Source organism: Rhamphochromis sp. 'chilingali' (assembly GCF_963969265.1).
Source record: "Rhamphochromis sp. 'chilingali' genome assembly, chromosome: 15".
In the NCBI taxonomy this organism is placed as follows: Eukaryota; Metazoa; Chordata; class Actinopteri; order Cichliformes; family Cichlidae; genus Rhamphochromis; species Rhamphochromis sp. 'chilingali'.
Genome location: NC_137942.1, coordinates 12,125,824 through 12,148,370, shown reverse-complemented (window position 1 = coordinate 12,148,370; position 22,547 = coordinate 12,125,824). Strand labels below are relative to the sequence as shown.

Genomic DNA, 22,547 nt, shown 5'->3' with positions numbered 1-22,547 from the left:
TGACAACAATTTGTCTGTTAAAATTAAAGTTAAAAGCTGAGAATATATACACGTCGACTATTACTCTGCCTTTGGTAAAAAGGAAAAAAAAAAGGTACCTCTGTAATACACTTAGCCATTAAAACATTAAAGAGGTTGACAGGAAGGCAAAAATATTTAATTTCAAGTGGGTGAGCCTGGCTGTGTAGCCATGGTAACAACACAAAACTGTCTGCGGATATCAGAGGAAATAGTTCATGTGTTTCAAACCTCATTTAAACTGCATTCAGTCTAACATTACCATAATGTGTACTCTGAGGACAATCTGCAGAGGCTGCGTAAAGCAGCCTGTTGCAAGGGACAATCGGCTTTATTCCAGTAGATCAAAAGCCATTCTCCTCACCGCCAACAAAACAAGCAATTCATATACAAATACAGACAAAGAGTAGAAAACAATCAGCCATAAAAAAGTCATTTAAAACAATATAAAATCTGTCAGTTGAGATGAATAGCGAACAGTCATCTCCCAGCTTCTAGTCCAAAGTAACGTTAACAGAAGCTAAAGCATCCACAGCCCAGCTGGGGTACTGGTCACCAGAAGGAAACAGTCGCTTCATGAACGTCCGTATGAACTCAGGGAAGCGGCCTTCCACAATGCTCTCTCTCACAGAGCGCATCAGCGTGAGCTGCAAAGACAAATGATTGATGAACTGAGGAAAAATAATGCGATTCTTATTGATCTGCAGTGGGAAATGATCTTCTGCTGTGCACAAGGTCAGCTACAGGTCAGTGTCCTCTGAGGTAGTATGTTAATGTTTTGCAGCGATCCATTAAAAAGTTAATGAGGCATTAACCATCAACCATCACTCCTGGACACTCCAGAACCACCATACAAGTGGCTTAAAAAGAAAAAAAAGAACCAGCAAACAAATAGGATGCGTAATCGATTGGATTATATTGGTTACGATTTCCTAACACCCATTTTGGCGACATATCTGTAAGAATATTTGGCTTTTTGTGCTTCTGATTATGTCAAAGCAACAAAACGAGTTGTGCCCCTGCCACACAAACCATACTGAAGGATTTAATAGCCATCACTGAGAGAAGGGTATCGTCACGTCACATAAATTTGAAAAGATAGACATTTTTCTTCATATTTCTGCCAGAGAAATTCAACTTTCAAACATACTGTGAAAAATATGTCGCACTTCAAGCTTATTGACTGAAGATGGCAGATACAGGAGAATAATAAACTGATTAATCGTCAGATTTATTCCATGCATGTGCCTTTTTAGTATGTCGCCTGCTTTGAAGCACATGAGAAAACTGTCAGAATAAAATAAAACCTGTACTTTGTCAGTCATAGAAGATTTTGCTCGAACTGACCTGGTAGGCGATGTTGTGGATAGTGATGTGATGCATGGCTGCAGTGTCACTCTTAAACAGAGCATGCAGGTAAGCTCGACTGTGCCTGAAAGAGGAAATGCAGACATTATTTACATTATTTAAGTGCTGAATAAACCCCCCGCCTACCCAGATTTTGAGCTTCCTCCTTTCACAGAACACTCTGCTTTTGTCTGCAGGACATTTTAGACCAAGTGATGCCAAAGGACTTATTTTTGCTAGTCTTCAAAGATGTTATTATCTAGATTTAATTTTCTCAAAATAAATAAATATAAAATGAAAACAGGTAGAATAAGAGCCAGCTGGCTAAAAGAGCTGTTCTAGGGCACTAAAAAGAACTTTCTAGGCTTCAATTTCTGTCACAGTAAAGAAAATGCTTTGGCAAACTGACTTACTTCTTGCAGGTAGGACACTGGCAGTCTGGGTCTATGGGCTGGAAATCTTTGGCATACTGCTTATGTTTCACTTGGAGAGTTCCCCAGGGCACCAAGGCAGAGCCAAACCTCTGAGAGAAAAGAACCATGACTGTCAGAACAGAATGAAATACATCTGAAGTCAGTTGTGGATCCTAATGCGATTTCTCAAAAGGTAAAGACGGATTACCGCAGTGCGTGTTGGGAAAACGCAGTCAAACATATCACATCCCAGGGCGACGCATACCACCAGATCCACAGCATACCTACAACACATGACCATGTGAATTTATTACGTGGTTAAATGTACCACAGCCAATATTCAATTACATTTTATTTAATCACAACAGCCGTCGCCTCAAGGCACTTTATATGGTAAGGTAGACCCTGCAATATTACACACAGAGAAAAACCCAACAATCATATGACCCCTTATGAGTAAGCACTTTGGCAACAGTGGGAAGGAAAAACTCCCTTTTAACAGGAAGAAACCTCTGGCAGAACCAGGCTCAGGAGGTAAACAACCAGGTTCTCATGATGGATTTCAGTGAAAACCAGTAAACATACCCTACACCCATGAGATAGCGGGGTTTTTCCCGAGGCAGGTGATCAGTGCTTAGTGTCACCATCTGCCAGAAGTCATCCTTCTCTTCTCCTCCACTCAGTCCGCCAATGGCAAAACCAGGAACATCACGCTTAGTCATTTCTACAGGAAGAAGAAACAATATCTTAAGTGAAAGTCTGATCCCTTATCTTGAATTCTGATGCCCTTTCCAAACTGCATGGCCCTTTAAATAACTCGGATTAGTTCCTCACCACGCCCTGATATCTTTGTTTCACATAAGCTTCCTCAATAGACTGAAACATGTAAACTTTTTAGTTAATGCTGCCACTTTTCCACTTACTGAAATAAGTGTAAGAGGAAAAAGTGATCAAGGCATTTTAGCATGTATTCAGCCTTCATAAATACGATGAAATTATTCGGCTTGATTTTCAATATCGGTACATGAAGAAAGTGAAAGAGCAAGATTAGTTAATGGAGACCCACTCATATTAATTAAGTTAAGTTTGACCAGTATCAGCACATTATAGATCTAGTGGTCATCAGCATATAGTCATGTAAGTCCATGGAAAAAAATAAAATAAAATCCAGTAAGTGCCTCCCACCTGAGCTCCTTAGAAGCAACAGATTTCCTTGTTAAAAAAAAAAAAACTTGGTATGTGTTATGAAGCTATTCCAAAAGAAATGTTTTCCCAGTTTTTAGGTTCTTAAAGTACATATTGGTGGATGTACTGTTTTTTTAAGACATTAGAAAATTTGACAAAGAATAAATCATGGCTAGAAAATGGTATCAAAATTTAGGTAAATATATTTGCTGTAACTTGTTTTGACCAGACACCCAACTCATGTATTAATATAACCCTGTGCAGTTTACACAAATGTGCTTTTTTTGATGTTTTCTCCAGTGAATTATTAGAAAACATAAAAAACCCAGGGTACCAAGATTAACTTGATTAACAAGAATATTAACAACATATTAACTGGTGACGCTGTGGTGTTGAAACTGTTATGTCTCTCTGATATTGATGCTCAAATGCAGGTTATAAAAAAAAAAAACAAGCTGAAAAAAGATGAGATTTGATTTTGACTTCTGACATTTGAACGGGTGTAAAATTGATTTTTTTAAACACAGCCCAAGTGTGTTTTTTCAGCTCGGAGAATTTAATGTGACTATATTCTGTATTTTAAGTTATTTCAGCTCTAAAATGCTGGAAAAATACAGTGAATAGTGCCACGAAAAGTGCCAAATTTTAGCCCACCCCACGTATGTCTAATATGGCTTTGTTTTCTTCGAGAAGCTGTAACTCAGCACATATCCTCTGCAGCACATGTAGCAAAGGGCACATCATCTGAGCAGACAGTGGTGAGGATGCATCAGCAGCTTCACATTTCACTGATAGTTTGTGATAAACAAAACTAATAATTCCCCCACTTTAACCTAACTTACATACTGTCTGAATATATAAGATAGTACCATCAAAAAGCAAGAACATTTCCCTGTGTGCTTTTCTTCCAGCATGCCTGCCAATTTTAGATCAATCCGATCACAAACGGGGGATCTTAAAGGACTTAACAGTCAAATTTCAGCCTTTATATCAATGTGCGTTTGTAAAGCACATCAGCCAAAATATATTTATCATTAAAGGAATCTCAGTGTCAGCATCAGCCTCTGTTTGTTTGTTTTTTTACCATCTAGACAGGCCTTGCGCAGCTCTGCATTCAATCCTCCCTGAATGATGGCAAAGAGGTTTTGTTTGTCTCGATTTTTATTGGCTGCTATACAGCGGTCCAGCCAGCGAACGGATCTATGCATGGCCTCTTCTACCCGTGGTCCTGTCACAGTACTGCTGACCACGTCATCCAGCTGCATCATGATGTCTGACCCTGGAAGAACACAAAGAAACATGGAGGTGCTGTCCGTCAGCCACAGAAATACTGACGAAAGCTCAGAGTATCTGCTGGTTAATGCTGAGTCAGTTATTTTACTCCTTGCTGACCCAGACTGTTCTGTATGCTGATAGACTTCTCAGGACTTAGTAAGATTTCTTTGCCGTCGTAGGGGGACCTGAACTTGACTCCTTCCTCCGTAACTTCGGAGAGCTCGACGAGAGACACCATCTGAAACCCTCCACTGTCCTGTGAGCAAAGAAAAAGGAACGCGTGGTTTTTAAGACAAAAGTTTCCAGTCACATGTTGTACTTTTATTTGTCATCCACGTATGACAAATAAAATGTGAAGTTAAACTCACAGTTAAAAGATTTCTCTTCCAGTTCATGAACCCATGCAAACCATTGGCTTTCTCAATCAAATCGGGACCCTTTAGGCAGCAGAAAAGACATTTACACAAGAAAACTGACATGAAATCGTCAACAAATGGTTTATGCCCAGTAAAACACGAGATAAAAATTAAATTTGCGTTATAGCAAACCTGCATACCGGTCTCATTCCAAGGTGGTATGTGTTTCCAAGGCAAATCCGACATCCCAGATCTTCCAGCTGATCCACAGTGATTCCCTTCAGGGTCCCCTGAGTCCCGACGGGCATGAAAACCGGGGTGCTAACGGTGCTATGCGGCAGTATTAGATCACAGGCTCTCGCTTTAGTTACTGGGCATTCAGCAACAATTCGCAAAGAGAGAGGAGACAAAGCTTTCTTTAGGGACATGTTGTTCTCTATAGTTTCTGTATGAGCCCCACACTCTATGGGGGCAGCCATGTTTTACCGATCACGTGACATGAACGGACCTCCAACTGACAATCGTGACGACCAATTAGAAATTAATTATCTGATTCGAGCGTTAAGACGTCCAATCAAAACGAAGTTTGGTGAAGCGGCAGCAACATTAGCCAATAAACCGCTTTTATTTGTGCAAGAGAGGCGGGGCTATAGTAACCGGCACCGATAGGATGTCATCTTCTGTGACCGGATGGTGTTTGTGTAGAGGAAGTTTTGCTTGCGAGTTTTCCGTCCGTTTCGACTGCCTGGGTATTTAGTTGAGGCGTTTTGTTATTATACGATATGATATTGGTGTGAACTGCATTACTGGGAAGCGCACAAGTATTCAAAAAGTGAATAAAAGCCCGAGCTGAAGAGGCGGGGTTTTAGCACTCTAGAGTAACCCGAGAGCACCTTGCTGCTAAGCTAACGTTACTGAGCTCGCTAGCGCGGCTAGCATTAGCCTCTGGTCTGTGTTGAATTGAAGGGGCTCTTCAAGCTCACGAAGCCATGGGGAACCGGGGCATGGAAGACCTGATTCCCCTCATCAACAAGCTTCAAGACGCATTCAGCTCCATTGGCCAGAGTTGTAATTTAGACCTTCCTCAGATCGCGGTGGTCGGTGGGCAGAGCGCTGGAAAAAGCTCGGTTTTGGAGAATTTCGTTGGCAGGTAAGTGATAAGTGTTAAATGAGCTAGTGTAGTGTTACGCCCTTCTAACAGGCCATGCTTGGTCGTACGTTGTCAAACAGCCCGTTTTTTGGTCTGGGAGGTACGGTACTTTTGGAAATGCCAGTCGCATAAAGCTAAGCTAACGTCACTTTCCCAGAACGTAACGTCAATATTGATTTACGCACTTGCGCTGTAGATTCAACAACTTCAGATACATACTGTTCTTGTGTATTTATGTAGTGTGATATTTGTGTTACGATCTTAAAAAGAAGCTTACTTTTTCTCTCTTTTCTTTACTTCATACAATTTTTTTTTTCCCCAACTCGATTGGACCACCAACTGTTGTCTTGCATTTGCTGATAAATTCGTTTGTCCTGCCCAATATGTTTTAATATGATTAAAGGCTTGTTCTGGGTTGCCATTTTTTCAATAGACCTTAGTGCACGTAATCTTTCCTGTAATCTAGCTTAATGGGCTTTTCCCCCTTTTGTTCTCATATTGATAACTACAGGCCACACCCTGAGAGTCCTGCAGAATTTATATTACCAACAAATTTAAAAGATGGAGGGATGACTGTTTGTTTTACAAGGGAGGGAGTTTTATTGGATGGTAACTGGCAAGGTGTATGGAATAAAAGGGGTATCGCAGTGTAGGCAGAAAGTCACCTAACTTGTATTTTTACAGCTACTTATTGCATTTTGACACAAAACTTTGACCTCAAAGCAGACTGTCTCTCTTTACAGTGCTGACATTTCCTCAACATAGCAGACATAACTTCCCTTACCAGCTTCCTCTTTTGTTTCTGTCTTTGGCCAACGTTTAGAAATTATAGAAACAGACTTGACATCACTGTTTTTTGAGATGCATTGCTTTTAATCTACGGTCCTCCTTACCAGACTGGCTCTATCATTGTCATCAGGCTGGTCTTGTTGTTGTCGCCTGCAACAGCAATGAGTGAGATCACCCTGCAGTAAAAAGAAACATAACAAGTTTGCTCTGTAGTAGCTTGTTTAACAGGATTTCACCTCCTTTGAGAGACAATCAGTGTGTAGCCCAACCCACACACGTATGCAGGCTGGTCGGCAGACTGGAGAAGGCACATTGGCTATCAAGATGGCATGCACATAGGCTTTTGGTTATAAAAACGGAGACGAGCATGTTGTAACTACTCTCGGGCAAGAACATGCATGCAGATTAGACTTCCACTCAGTGTGCAGTAATTTGGACGAGTGGGACTTTGTGCTGGGAGAACACTCAACACAAATCGGCAGCAATTAACTTGAGACATTTCATGGTGACCGTGATTTGCTATCGTGCTGGTTTTCCACTTTATGCGTGTTTACAGGGCAAACATACATCCATGTGCTGACAAATTATTGTAGCATTGTAGGCTGTTCACTTTCATGTACCTTTCATAAGGTGTGCTTAATATTGAAAAGAACACCATTTACTCTGTTTGCATGTTGATGCTGTGCGGGTGAATTTAATGAGGGCTGACCAGCTGAAACAATCTTACTTCAACCTCGAAGCACGGATCTTGGAATTTGTTCCCTCCATTGGGCATTTTGACATGTAACAGCTGTTTCTTGATTTTTAAAATGACACCTAAAAACACAACCATATGAGGACTATTGATTATCCAATTAGTGCTGTGTACAGGATTAGTGCCACTGTGAGCCACACACCACAATTGGGATGCTAACACTGGGTTGTTTTTGGCACCTGTGAGGCATGGCTACTGGAAACAAATGGAGGAACATGTTGAATTGTTTTTTAACTTCACTTGTAAAACCCTTGCTAAACCTGTATGTTGGCAAAGCTACGTATAGGTGTCCTGAGATTCAAACAGATCAGTGGTTGATTTGGGGAAAATTTAATTTCCTTCTGCTGTGCAGATCATTTAGAGTAGTAAAATAAGTCAGGCTAGGCACACTTTAGGAGTTGCTGTACACTGCTAAAGCATTGGGCAAACTCATGAGTCATTGTTGACTAAAAGGTTTGTTTGAACCGATACCTAAACCTTGTACCATGTGTTCTACTCATTTTTTAAAAAAAAAAATTCAAAGCAGATGAAAATGATGCGTGTAATGGTGTTGTGGAAAACTTCATTTGCAATTCTCTGTGGTTTCGCCTTTTTAATTTTTTTTTTTTTTTTTTGTGGTGGTCTTTTTTCTTTTCACCATGAGTACTGAGCTTCTGTTACACTCGGTAATGGCTGATCTGTAATTTCCCCAGTGACTGAGATCTTTTCTTTGGTGAGGTGCATGTTGTGTGTAAAAGGCTGGCTTCATATCTGTGTCCTATGGGATGAAAATAATCCCTCTGTTTTTTTTTGTTTGTTTGTTTTTTTCCCCCCCTTTTGACGTACCAGCAACAATAGAAACAGTGTCACTTATTGCTGGGAAAACAACTGGGACAATGGAGTGATGATTCTGCCACAGACTGTAAAAGCTGCTCGCTTTCTCTCTCTCACCTGAACTTCATGCTGATGTCATGATCCACAGGTGCCAAGTGACCTCACCGCCTCACTGTTAATTTAGCAAATGTTTGACCGCCACAAAAAGCACGTCGGATGCTGCTTGGTTTCTGCTTTAGATTTCCTGGTTTCACTGGAGAGGGAAAACGTTGGGCTGGTTTTGGGATCATGTGACCTAACTTGCTATTCTTTTGGCCTCTGCTTTCAACAGCATTAGTGTGGAAGACAAATATGTTTTGTGTGGTTGATCCACATTCTTGCTGGGGAGAAGTTTGTTTAATAAATTACCGTATTTCCCGGACTACAAAGCACACCTGAATATTAGCCGCACAAGCTAAAATCAGGGGAAAATCCTGTTTTGTACATACATTAGCCGCACCTGACTAAAAGCCGCAGGTGTTTCAATGTTGACTTATCATATGTAAGAGAATATGCACAAAGGGAATTGTCAGGAAAGAGATGGCTGTTTGGAGACATCACTTTTATTAATATTTTGAAAAACAAGTTATAGGTACATATTTGCACATGTAGTACATAACAGTAACCTACAGCACACCAGAAAAATAGATTCGGACTACCTTTTAGGCTCAGGTGCAGTGACACAGCTTTAACAAGAAGAAAAGTCAGTCATTCACCACCATATTTCTCTTCTTCCTGCGCACTAAAACCACCAAAGTCCTCTCCTCCAGTGTCTGATACAAACAGGCTCAGGATGGCTTCGTCATCCACTCTCCGCTTCTCTCCTTCATTGTCACTTTCAAAACCAAAGAAATCCTCGTTGTCAGTGTCAGAGTCGAACACCCTCTGAAGGGCCGTGGCAGTGTCCTCCTCTCCATCATGCAGCAGTCCAGCCCTTCAAAATCCGTTGGTGATCGTGGATGCTTTCACACTTTTCCACGCTGTCAGAATCCACCGGTGGAGTTGAGCATAACTTGCTTTTCGCAAGTTTATCGCCGCTCATCATCCACGCCTCCCGCTGAACGCGTACCGCTACTTTGAAGTTTGTTTTTCGCGCTACTTCGTACGGCACTACGTTGCCTGGCGGACGGACATGTGACTAACATACCACTCTTGAACCCCGATCCTTCCGCCAGGCAACGTAGTGCCGTACAACAGCGGAACACACAAAACAAATCGTCTTATGATATGACAAAAATCATGGACAATCCATAGAAAAGCCGCACCTGACTAAAAGCCGCAGGGTTCAAAGCTTGTGCAAAAAGTAGCGGCTTATAGCCCGACAATTACGGTAGCTTGTGTTTCAGTCTGTTGGTACGCATCTAATCTTATTACATTATCCACCCAGCCAACTTAATGAGTGACCTCAGGTTTTACTGCAACACTGACTTGATTGACTAAATAAATATTTACAATAGATTAGATTAGATAGAACTTTATTAATCCCTCGGGTGGGTTCCTCTGGGAAATTCGATTTCCAAAAAAGCACAGCACCGACAGAAGTTACAGAGTTATACACACACACACATATATATAAATACAGAGACAATATAAATAAAATATACGAAGGGGATAAATAGAATAAATTGGAATAAAAATAAAAATACAAGTGAAAAAATTAAAAAAAATAGTCTGTATTGCTTTGAGTTAATTTACTGGTCCTTACCAGAAGATATACTAAGGTATTACAAAGAAAAAAGTAATCTGTGTAGTTAAGAACTATCTTGAATAATAAGCAAATTTTCTTTCTGTGTGTGTTACTCTACTGAAATGTTTATGAACCAGTGCAAGTATTTTCAGTTCAGAGATGCTGATCACACCCATGTCTCTGTTTTGGCTTTGGTGTGTTGTGATTTCATTGTATCAGTTGGGCGCAAAGACGTCATATCTTGTAGTGCAAGCTGGCCTGGGCGGAGGTTATTATCAGATCTGTGGCAACTACGCTGCAAAAACAGACTTTTTTTTTTTAAGTGTTTGATCAGTTAAGTTTAAAGGGGACCTATTATGCTCACTAGAATAGAGTGGCTTTGTTGTTATCTCCTTTTGTGCAGCTCTTCATTTCAGCCGCCATCTGAAACAAGCTACTTTAGCTCTATCTTCAAGGACTTCCTTCCTTTGAACTGACTTTCTTCTGATTAGCTACCCCTTCACAAATAGCAAATTTGGATACCAAGCAACTATATCCTGTACACGTCACAAACACCCAAGAATAGGTGAAACTGTCAGAAACTCTCTGAAGCTTAGAACTTTGTCTTGATCTGATAAAATATTTTAAACATTGCTCTGCTTTGATTTCATGGCACATTTATCAAAATATGACCATGTTGACATAAAACCTATTCACTCAAGGTTGATGGTCAAGCTTTGCTGTCCTTTCTGCAAGTACTCTGGCATGATGGCGGGAATTATTGAGCAATTCAAGCAGAAGTATGGATGCTTTTGTGTAGTGCAGTCAAAGAAGAAGGAGCACACTCAGTTGAGTGGCAGAGAGTGAAGGGATTTTCCACTAAGCAGTTGGATTTTGGTAGTGCTTCAGGAGACTTTGCTGCCTGGCAATGGCTCTTCGTGCTCTCCTTGACAAACTGCGGAGCGGGAATGTGGATTGCCATAATTATATGTTCATAGCCACTCCAGAGACCTCCTGAAGTCCCACCAAACCACAAACACATTTTTTTTTGTGTGCTATGCCCTCCTGGGAGGACCTGCTGTGACTTTAGCATTTTTCATTTCGGTTTGTATGCTTGAAAAGGAGACTTTGTAGCCCTGTATAGGCATGAGGAGAAGGAGGACAGGGTTGCTCTGCCTGTTTGTAAGAGGCAGAGGGTATAGGGGCTGGCAGGCAGGGGGAGGGGAGTTGGCTCTCATTCTCTCCCTTCCCTAGTCACTCTTGATTTTGCTTTCTCTTGTGTTCAAATGAAGGGAGGGCAGCGCATGGATTGATGCTCTTTGCTTGGCAATGCATAATGCATCAAATGATACACAAGCTGCTCAGCCTCTTCTATCATTTACAGCGCATCAATAATGGAACCCTGGCCTCTTGCTTCTTTTCAATATGTCACTGCAGTTTATCCAATTCTGTCTGCGCAGACTGACTGGCTCAATTCTGTCCTTGCTGTATGTCTCCTCAAAAGAGCACTTTGAACCAAACATTATGGGCACTTTATTTTATTGCTGTGGATCTTTTACCAGTGACCACTTGTAGAGACCGTAAGATGGGATTTCACTACCGAGAAGTCAGTGGAGAGTATCCTTTACCACCAATGCTTGCTGGCTTCCCTAGACAGCTTCTTCATACCATTTTCCACATCTGATCTAATCTTGTCACACCTGAAACGCACAAAGTGGCTTTCTTCTTTTTCTCTCTCCTCCTTTTTTTTTTTTTTTTTTCTCTAAATCTGATCCACAGCTTTCTGCCTTACACAGCACCAGTGGTGAACCACTGACCTGTGGATTTTTGCTGACCCCTGGTCAACTGGTGAGAAGGTTTGGGATATTCCCCACTGTTTGATCACAGTCTAGGCCTAACAAGCAGTGAGTAGTATGGAAGCTCCCCTCTTTTATCCTGTGGGTGACACATTGCTTTCATCCACAGGGCCCTTAGACATGTAGGCCTGGTAATGAGAAGAAAAAGAGGATGTGGGTTAGTGACGCACTCATCACTTCTAGCAGTATTCCTGGCCTGGGAATACTGATTACCACCAGATGTAGTATGTTTGTAGGGCAGCAGACTTGACATTCAAAATTTATACGGGTCTGCAGAAAACTGGGTGGAGGCGTTTATCTGAAGGCTGACTAAGCAGGGTTATCCATGTGGTTAAAAATTCCATAGGTACTCTGTCACTTTAAGAGGAACAAAAAAGGTAACTGAGTAACTTCTCATTGTTTCCTATAAGCTTGGTGTCTCAGTTGTGCACTGTTGCACCCGTTGTTTGTTTGCTGTCATCTAAAGCTTATGCACTGCATTACATTTTGCAGTTGGCATGATGAAAGCCAGTTGTAGGTGCACCTATTCAACCTATTCTCCGACCTGGGGCCTAGTGTGGGGAAAAGCATTACATGTTGCTGGCATTGACACAAAATCTAACAACTGCTAGCTGAAACTGTAGGCCGGAGATCTGAATCTGATAATGGCTTGTTTTTCAAGTGGTTTACAGATAGTGAAACTACATTTATGTTACTCAGTCGAAATTTTGAACAGGATGTTATGTTCCATAGTGTGAGATGTGCTTTTCTTCATTTGTCAAAAAACTGCACATCCAAAGCCAACATTTGTAAGACCCTAACAAACAAAAATCATTATTTCATGGTTACAACTTGTGATGATGCTCAGTTAAAATCAATACAATGAAGTTTAACGTCTGCAGTTGTTGTCCCTTGCCGTGTTCATATTTAGGAAGCCCATGCAATGGTGACTTATTTGTTGATAGTTTTGTGTTTGGCATCTACCATAACAGATTTACAGGATTTAATGTTAAAGACAAAACAAAAATAGAATGGCTCTCATCTCTTTAACTCACTTTCAAAGAAGGCCCCAAAGTGCATAAAGACAACCAAAAGACAAGCCATTTGGCCTGCTTTGAACATCACTGACACTTTGTGGAGTTATCCAAGTGGCTGTAGAAAGTGGTAATGGTGGACTTAAAGGCAGCCTTATGTAAATGTGTTATATTCATGTAGATAAACCAGCAGAAGAAAGGGATTGACTCCAGACAAGGTGTTTTGCTATGTTACAAAACACAAACTCCAGACATTTTATATACACAAGCTATGTAGCACACTAAAAGCGAAAAACACAAGACAGAATAACATAAGACATCATTACAGAGGAAAAAAGTCGAAACTCAAAGTTGCCTCCTCAGCTTTGCTGCCACACATCTTCTCCCCTGGAATTGAAGTAAGCTTTTGGATAATCATAACAACACTGAATTTTCTTTAGCTGTAATACAGATAAATGCACCGCCTATGCACATCTTCAAGCTGAGTTTTAAACATAAAAGAAACATACAACAGAAGTGAAAAGATTTTCTTGTTACACCAAAAAGTTTCAAGACACGGCTGGAAGCATTATACACAAGTTTAAATGTTACAGGGGGAAACTTTTCTCGATGTTGAAGAAAAGGCAAAACTATTTGGTGAGGAGAAGAATAAATGTATTCCAAAATTGCTGAACTATTGATACAGATGATAAGTTGCATAATTTTATTGAACCTACAACTGCATTCAGTAAACCACACAACTCTCTGTGGGTATCTGGCGTGGTCTGTGTCATAGGGCTGAGCTAGTCGATTCATATTTATTTTTATCATTTATTTATTTATTTATTTATTTTTCAATTCAGTCTTTCAGCCTATTCATCTGCTTTGAGAGGGATCGAGGTTCCACAGTTACCAACTCCATGAAAATTAAAGATTTAGCTATAAAGCCTGTCCATCTGTGCTTGGTCTTGGGGCTTATGTGATATCTCAGCAGGAGACCTGCTGGTGGTCTTGTCAAGACTGGCTTCCCTGCCATCACACTTTCAGACATTTAGAGTGGCGCCTGTCCACCTTTGGTTTTAAAAGTATTAATGCTAGTCGTGAAGCTTTTAATGCACTTACTTCAGGATAATTTGTTTTTGACAAGTCAAGTAATGGTATCTTCTCTTAATCCAGTCTCTTTATCCGTTTTGTACTCTGCCACGCTCTATTCAATTTTTATCTTCCGAATCGGTGCTATTTCTAAGTGGAGCATCAAGGTTTTAGTTAATCTTTTCATAAAATATGAATCCCATCACTAGAGTGTTTTTCCAGGTTTTACAGGTTGAATATTTCTGACTGAAACTGTAGTCATATTTTTCTCTTGTCAGACAACAAATTTTAAATTGTAGCCCATGAACTCGACAATCTAATTAGAAATTTCTCCAAAGCTGTTGTGCTTCAGTGATAAAACATTGTTTCCTGTGTTACAATAAAAGCTTAGCTGGTTATTGGTCGATGCTGGCATTTAAAAATATTACAAAGAAAGTTGGGGACTCAAAGTTGTGTTCTTAGCCTAATTGCGACATAGTGACTCAAAGCTTTTGAAAACCTCCGTTTACTGAGGACACACTGAAGCCTTTGTGAGACTTTACTGGTTTAATGTGTGCTTCCTCTTTGTCTAGTTTTTTTTTTTTTTTTTTTTCTGTTTTTCTTTTTTAAGATATTGCATCAAATATTAGTTTAACTGTTTGCAAACCATTGAACTGTGAATCGCAAATGCATTTAAAGCGGTAAGATAAGCACAGGTGCCTTCATTGTGTTCTAAGGATCACTGTCTGTGGACGTCCTGGGGGATCTGTTCTTAGATGGCATTATAATTACACGCTGTTTGGTTCATTATGAAAGGAGATCCATAAATTGAAAAATGAAGTTTGTGTAAGCCATTGCAGATATGACCATAAATTCTGTTTTAGGGTGCATTTTGCTCATACTAGCAGTAGAGCTGGGCGATATGAGATTTTTTCATATCACGATATGTTTTTTTCATTTCAGGCGATAACGATATCTATCACGATATAAGCCAAATAACTATATTTGTAAGATTTAAATGTGCCGTTGCTCACAAGTAAAATGTGAAATAATCAGCAGCTTGTTTTTATTTAAATATTTATTTCCCATAATAAGTTCAACAGGGTAGATGTACTTAAGGAACATGAGACTTTTTCAGATAAATAAAGGCAAATATTGCAAACTACACAAAAGGCAGCCACTAAAGCGTTTAAGTTTCAAAATAGAACAAACGAAACAGACTAAATTGTCAATTCCACTTAGAAACAAAATATTAATTCTAAAAATAAATCTTAGTCAGTTTTGTCTGTTCTTCTGTAAAACAAACTAACTTTTGTCAATATCAAATAAACTGAGAACTAAAAGGAAATTCTCAATCTCTCCTTGTTGTATAGCTGAGCTTTTCAAACAGTTTTAACAGTTACTTTAGTCTGACAAAAGCCGAATGACGAATTAGCGCTTCCAGTCAGAGACTGAGGCTACGTACACACGTACACGGGTATTTTTGAAAACGGAGATTTTCCGTTTTCGTTTTAAAAAATAATCCCGTCCACACATAAAGGCAGAAATGAAGGAAAACGCTGCTATGAACATGCCAAAGCAGCAGGTGGCGCTAGATTCCTAACCGTGCAGAAATGTTGGCCAATCAGAAGTCTAGAAGCCTCGGTGGGAAAAAGTAAACAAAGCTGCGGCATAGAAGCAGAACAGAGTCGTATGTGTGGAGGGACAGTAACTGTGTGTATATGTAAGCATTTAAACACTGCAGAGAGTAGAATTAACAGTAACAGTATTGTAGAAATTCATTTCACCGAAACAATAACGTGGCGCACAGTGTGACGCATGCACCAGTTTATTGTATTTCCAGACTTGCTTTCGGCACAATTTACAGTGCACGCTACTCTGTTTTTTGTCAGACTTGAAATAGCCGAAATACCTTCACACTACGAAACTTCTATGGCTCTTCCGTTCGACAATCTCTCCGGCATTGGAACCATCATCTGTTTTCTCTTCGGTCACGCTCGGTTGATTTTTCTAGTCGGCACACTCATTTCCTCCATGACCCGCTGGCTGCTTCCCAAACAAACACACGTGCGGCTTGGCACTTGTGCTGTACGTAACAAGTCACGCGACGTGAAGCTGCGGCTGTGATTGGTTCGGCTCTGCGCTACTTAGTTTGGATTGGCTGACCTTTTTTTATTTTTTATTTTTTTTTATTTTAAGAGGACAAGAGCGGCGAGGTCTATCGCGATAGCTTAATTTCTCTATCGAGTAAAAGTTATATCGCGATACATATCGTTATCGTTCTATCGCCCAGCTCTAACTAGCAGCAGTGGGTGTGCCTGTATTGGTCTGTCTTGCTGTAATGATGAGAGAAAATGACTTTGTCACATTTAATTTGTTGTGAGTGAAGTTGGAGGCGTGAAATTCTCCTGTGCCCATCAATTTACCAGAGGCCAAACAGTGGGGAAATGGACATTGAGTGCAGTAAAGAATTGATGTAACTTTTTCTTTCTTCCTGTCTCTTTCTTTTCATCTTGATTGCTTGTATTATGTCTTTTGTGTCACCTTTACAAAGTATCTGGTGTTTATTTTTTTATTTTTTTCTCTCTGTCTCTTTCACTCAGGGACTTCCTTCCACGTGGCTCAGGCATTGTGACCCGCAGACCTCTAATTTTGCAGCTGATCAACAATAAAGCAGGTGAGTATGTCAGTCCTGTACACAGCCACATCCCAATCTCCTTTTGTAGCTGCCCTGCATATGGCCTCTCGGTCACAATGCCTCAAGCTAGGCACACTGTCTTCTATTTGCTGCTTTCATCCATTTAATATTTTCTCTCTCGCTCTCCCTTTCCTTTTTGTTCCCTTTGTCCTCTGTCTCCCCATCTCCCTTGTAAACGTTACCCTGTCACTGTGTGTAGAATATGCTGAATTCTTGCACTGCAAAGGAAAGAAGTTCGTGGATTTTGATGAAGTGCGGGCAGAAATTGAGGCAGAGACCGACAGGATAACAGGCTCCAACAAAGGCATCTCTCCTATCCCAATTAACCTGAGGGTGTACTCCCCACACGGTAATGGACACAAGTCTTTTTGAAACTTTAATCACAAAGTCCAGAAAATCATTTTTTAAAACTCTTTGCTCTCATGTACATATTAAGACCATTACCCCCCACACCCTTTTTTTTTCTAAGCCATTGCAGATACGACCATAAATTCTATTTCAGGGTGCATTTTGCTCATACTGTGAGTGTGAATGTTAATCCTCTGTTTCTCTTTAAAACTGATCATTGTTTTAGCACAGTACTGTCTGATAGGTTAATTTATTTATACAGCACACTTTTGAACTTTACAAATTAGCTTTCCAAAGGTCATTCTCTTATTGCTGGATGGATCTTATAATAAAAGCCTTTGGGTCAGCTGTAGAAAGAAATAAGTCACTGTTGCATCCATGTGAATGATAAGCCATGTTAATGTAAATAACAAAATGTAAAGTAAAGCTGCAGGGCTATTGCAACTTTGCATGCTGAGATGGTGTGCTATAATCAGGGAATGCTGCAGCAATTTCCTGCATGCATGTAGATGTTTTCAGGGCTGTCAAGTTACAGATCACTTCTTGTGCCTCTAGTTGGTAATGGACAACACACCAATTATATGTCATGTTGCCCTTTATCATGTGTAGAACCCACAATGAAAATATCATGTACATTGAATGATCTTTTGCGCACAATGTCTGTTCTTGTTACCGGTACATGATGCTCTGACTGTGGCCTGGCATTGGCATTTAGTTGTATTTATGCGTGGAGTCTTATCAAGAATGCCTAGTGTGGAGCAGATTGGACAGTGTGCATTTGAGTTGGTTACTAAATGGCACTAAAATTTACTCTTGACTTCAAAATGGTGGATATCCTTTTTGGTTTAGGACTTGCCTACAATTTTATCTGTACTTCTTAATGTGTGACGTGTTTACCAAACCCTTAAAATAATACAGAATTAAGAATTTTTAAAACGTGTCACAGGCCTAGCTAGTATTAATAAATAGAACTGACCCAGTGTCAGTGCTTAGTCCTAATGAACTTAAAAATAACACCTTACTTGAGCAAACAATGATATGTATGGGTGTTTCCTATTTTTCATTCAAGAAACCTGATTATCTACTTTAATTCATCTGAAAAAAAATATGTGTTTAGGATTTATGTTGACTTCTGTCCTTCTATGACTCAGTGCTGAACCTGACACTGATTGACCTCCCGGGAATGACTAAGGTTGCTGTAGGAGATCAGCCACAAGACATAGAGCACCAGATCAGGGATATGCTGTTGCAATTCATTACCAAGGAAAGCTGTCTGATCCTGGCAGTCACTCCTGCCAACACTGATCTGGCCAACTCTGATGCTTTGAAGATTGCAAAGGAGGTGGACCCACAGGGTAAGCGTGCATCTTTGTAGTAGTCTAACATTCAAAGAGCAGGCCTCCAAACCCAAAGTTTTAATTAATACACTTTAACATTGCATGTTATGATGCCTATTACCTTACCTTTAATCTGCTACTCCTGTTTCATCTGCACTTTAGTGTGGAGCAAGTCTCCACATCTTATTTTTTCGCCAAAGGCCTCTGCCAGTGATGAAAGACACTGATGTAATATGTATTGTTGTGAACTGTTTGGAGTTACCAGGATTTGTGATTTAATTACACATAACATGTGATTTGAGTATCATTACATAGTTATACACAAACATCACCTCACTAAAGTAATAACACAAAAATCCCCTAATTTTCATGTAAATGGAGAGCACATTGACTAGTTGCTTGAAATGTGTAGTGAACTATGGTTACAAACCCAATTCCAAAAAGTGTTGGGACGCTGTGTAAAATGTAACTTAAAAAAATGAAATGATTTTTAAATCTCATAAACCTATATTTTATTTACAATAGAACACAAAACAAAGATCATTTAAAATGGACTGAGGCAAAGTGAAAAACTTTTCTGAGGTCAGGCAAATCAATTAAAAACATTTGCTGTATCATTAAATCAAAAATATGGTAAAGAAGACCCAGGACTGATGAGCATCTGAATTCCTAAAAGTTCAAAGTAGGGATCCTACACCGTAGTAAACATGGCCCTGTCTCAGGTTGTTGTTGTTGTTGTTGTTGTTGTTGGACATTTGCTGCCATCAAATTAATTTTATTTTTTTTCCCTTAAATTAGTACCTTTTCCCAGTTAGACACATAACATGTTTTTATAGTCTTATCTGAATGAAATATCACTCTGAGATTTGTAAATCATAAGAATTTATTTCCATGTTGGTTACAAATATCACATTTCTGAACGTTTGTATAACTACACTTAATTATGTGCAGGTCTGCGTACCATTGGTGTTATAACAAAACTGGATCTGATGGACGAAGGGACAGATGCGAAGGATATTTTTGAAAATAAACTTCTGCCACTGCGAAGGGGTGAGGATTATGCACATACTTACAGGAATATGCATTTACTTGGCTTTAATTTTACACCTGGAATGACTCTGTGTGTGCGTGTGCGTGTGTGTAGGTTACATAGGTGTGGTGAACCGCAGTCAGAAAGACATTGATGGGAGGAAAGACATTCGTGCTGCTCTGGCTGCTGAGAGAAAGTTCTTCTTGTCTCACCCAGCCTATAGACACATGGCAGAACGCATGGGTACACCACATCTACAGAAAGCACTTAACCAGGTTTGCTAGTGGTTGTCTTTTTAAATTTTGTTTTAAAAAATGTTATCTTATCTCTGCCATGCCACCGATATCCTAAAAATAAAAGGCTACCTTTTTTTCTATAGCAATTGACCAACCACATCAGGGATACCCTCCCTGGTCTGCGCAGTAAGTTGCAGAGTCAGCTTCTCTCCCTAGAGAAGGAGGTTGAGGAGTACAAGAACTTCCGTCCAGATGACCCGACACGGAAGACCAAGGCTTTGTTGCAGTACGTGCAAATTAATATTTCTCCTGAGAGAAATACAAACAGCATCATTAATTATCTTGTGCTGAAATAAAAGTAGAAAGGTTGTGATAAAATGCCTGTTTTACTTAAAATCAATACCACTTTTTTGTACCATTGATGTTAAGTGCTGTTATTACAGATAAATTTGTTTTAATGAACAGCAAGCAGGGTATTCACAAAGCCACATGTGTCCTTCATCAGGATGGTGCAGCAGTTTGGTGTGGACTTTGAGAAGTGCATTGAAGGCTCCGGGGACCAGGTGGACACCAATGAGCTTTCGGGTGGTGCCAAGATCAACCGCCTCTTTCATGAGCGCTTCCCCTTTGAACTGGTCAAGGTTAGTACTGTGGCATAACATGCATAAAACAAGCAGTCGGACTAGGGATGGGTATCGAAAACCGGTTCTTGTTGAGGACCGGTTCCCACTGTTTCAATTCCTAAGAATTGTTTGCCATTTTTGCAAACGATTTCCTTATCGATTCCAGTCGTCCCGAAGGACGTCACCACGTTGCGGAGCGTCATTTACCTGGCAGGAAACATGGCGGCTCAAATGCTCAAAAGTTTGGTTATACTTTACGAGAACGGATGTCAACAGGGCAACTTGCAAAGTAGATATTTCATTTAAAGGAGGAAACACTACGAATATGCAAAAGCATTTGCTCACAAAACACGCGATGACCTTAAATGAATGTCACGTTTTTAATTCCGCTCCGGACGCGTGAATCTCAACCCAGCAGCGGTAACGGTAATGCGGCAGGTAAATAATCAACTAACAGTGCATATTATGTTAGTGAGATCTGCCTTATTACAAAACCTACTATTACTGTGCGCTGCATTTAGGTGACCATGATGAGAGAGACAGAGTCTGGCTGGCTCAGATGCTGGCAGTTCTCATTGCAGTTTACCGGTAGCGTCTCCTTTCAGGCCAGGATATACAAATGTCATGCACCCATTTGCCACAGCAGATGCCCCCGATTTTCGGTAAGTGAATGTGTTTAATTGTAGGCAGGGACATTACTGGATATTCTTGTGTAATTGCTACAGAATAATTTATGTTATACTTTGTTATTGCTACAGAAGAATATTTATTTTATTATTTTACATTTACAATTTTTTTTTTTTTCTTTTTCCTGGGGACCCTGTGGCACCCCGTTGAAGAGCCGTAGGCTGGATCTCTTAAGATCTCACTGTTGGGTTTGTAAGGCCATGTTACTCCTAAATTTCTATTTTCTTCAAAGAGAATATATAAAACAAAGTTTTAAGGTAATTGACCTCAGTGTTCTCCTTTTTTAAAAAGAATCGATAAAGAATTGAATCGTTAAACAGAATCGAAAATGGAATCGGAATCGTGAAAATCTTATCAATACCCATCCCTAAGTCGGACACAGGGAATCAATCATATTTAGATCAACATGTACTTGGAAAGTTTGGCTTCTAGGTTTGATTTACATACAAAAAACCCCAAAACAACTTTATATCTTTTCTTTTATCCAGATTGTTTTTGATGAGAAGGAGCTACGGCGAGAAATCAGCCATGCAATCAAGAATGTCCACGGTGTCAGGCAAGTGGAATGGGACAAAAAACATCCTCCTCCCTTCGAAAAAGAAACTCAATAATTGCCTCTTTTCTGCTTCAACCTTAAATACTGCTGTAGCCACACACTTGATTTTCTCCCTTCATCAGAGCTTTTATTTTACTGCAATTCAAATTTCCATAATCAAGCCTTGGAATCATAGACTAAAAGTACCAATTAAAATTGGTGTATTCAGTAAGTGTTGTATGAGAATTTTAAATTTTTCTACTTTTCCTCAGTGTTCTTTCAATCCCTTTATCTCCTCACTGCAAAGCCACCCACTCCTTTTTTTGTTACTGCCTGCCAAAGTATTCGGTTATAATGCGATTTTGTGTTACATGTATCTGTATTAGCTGCATTTGTGTTGTTGTGTATTCCTTAATGAAAATCTTCTGTCTGTCTTATCTCATTTGTCCTTGTGTGTTTTTAATTATACGCACATTCGGCCGTCTTTGGCACTTCATCTCCACTTCTCCTGTCATGTTTGTCAGTATTTACTTAGTATTTTTTATTTTATTAAATTTTTTTTTGGGGGGGGTGTCTCATCATCTGTGTGTGTGTGTGTGTGTGTGTGTGTGTGTGTGTGTGTGTGTGTAAATTATATTTTATTTTATTTATTTATTTTTTTTACCAACATCTCTGTTAACTGTCCCATCTGTCTGCCGCTGTGCCTCTGTCTCTCTGTGCATCCTCAGAACGGGACTGTTCACTCCAGACCTGGCGTTTGAGGCCATCGTGAAAAAGCAGATCGTTAAGCTGAAAACGCCCTGTCTCAAATGTATCGATCTGGTCATTCAGGAGCTCATCAACACAGTCAGGCAGTGCACCAACAAGGTACTGCAGGTGGTCCAGCATCTCCCGACCCAGAGACATTGGGCGGGGGAAAGCATGGGTGTGCCAGAGGGTGAACTGACACAGGACATTAGCATCTTCTTAGAAGATGTAGAGAAGCCTCTGCTAAGCTACCAGTGTTTATAAGGAGGATAAAGAGGAAAGTTCTGTGCAGTTTGCCCTGGCTTCACCCAGCCCCATGAGCTCTGTGTGCAGGCAGCGCTGTCGTGTTTTGGAGTGTTGTGACGGGTAACGTGTTGTTGTGGATAAGAGATGTTTTCTGGACTGAACATCTCAAGTCTCTCCTGGACAAGCTGCAGGTCTCACAACTTGATGCAGAATGCCAGTGAAATATAGGGTGGTCTGTAAGGTGCAAATTTGGCATTAGTCATCACCATATTCACCTCATTTAAGAGCGACTAGCTAGTGAAGGAAGAGATGTGAAGTATACCTGCAGCTTGTCTT

The 22,547-nt window shown here is 40.1% G+C and overlaps 3 protein-coding genes across 7 annotated transcripts in view; 2 read left to right on the top strand and 1 right to left on the bottom strand.

Annotated features, from left to right (window-relative positions):
• LOC308411130 (uncharacterized protein) overlaps window positions 1-22,547 on the top strand; it is a 123,732-nt gene that overhangs the window by 27,211 nt on the left and 73,974 nt on the right. The gene's annotated exons all lie outside the window — the stretch shown is intronic.
• qtrt1 (queuine tRNA-ribosyltransferase 1) lies at window positions 136-5,100 on the bottom strand. The gene is made up of 9 exons (XM_080904889.1): window positions 4,795-5,100; window positions 4,607-4,675; window positions 4,356-4,494; window positions 4,048-4,242; window positions 2,364-2,502; window positions 1,987-2,062; window positions 1,779-1,888; window positions 1,366-1,450; window positions 136-665 (listed from the first exon to the last, which is right to left on the bottom strand). Exons 1-9 carry the CDS (start codon window positions 5,071-5,073, stop codon window positions 513-515), a joined length of 1,245 nt encoding a protein of 414 aa, XP_080761015.1. The 5' UTR covers window positions 5,074-5,100; the 3' UTR covers window positions 136-512.
• Window positions 5,275-22,547, top strand: part of dnm2a (dynamin 2a) — a 34,469-nt gene continuing 17,196 nt past the window's right edge. For 3 of the 5 annotated variants that reach the window (XM_080904866.1, XM_080904865.1, XM_080904864.1), the window contains exons 1-10: window positions 5,275-5,744; window positions 16,328-16,401; window positions 16,622-16,771; window positions 17,922-18,125; window positions 19,059-19,157; window positions 19,252-19,412; window positions 19,517-19,659; window positions 19,879-20,014; window positions 21,172-21,239; window positions 21,947-22,085. In XM_080904866.1, coding sequence (XP_080760992.1) covers window positions 5,584-5,744; window positions 16,328-16,401; window positions 16,622-16,771; window positions 17,922-18,125; window positions 19,059-19,157; window positions 19,252-19,412; window positions 19,517-19,659; window positions 19,879-20,014; window positions 21,172-21,239; window positions 21,947-22,085 — 1,335 coding nt within the window. In that variant the 5' untranslated portion in view covers window positions 5,275-5,583. The remainder of the gene's footprint in view (window positions 5,745-16,327; window positions 16,402-16,621; window positions 16,772-17,921; window positions 18,126-19,058; window positions 19,158-19,251; window positions 19,413-19,516; window positions 19,660-19,878; window positions 20,015-21,171; window positions 21,240-21,946; window positions 22,086-22,547) is intronic. The other 2 variants (XM_080904868.1, XM_080904867.1) reach the window with 1 other exon arrangement.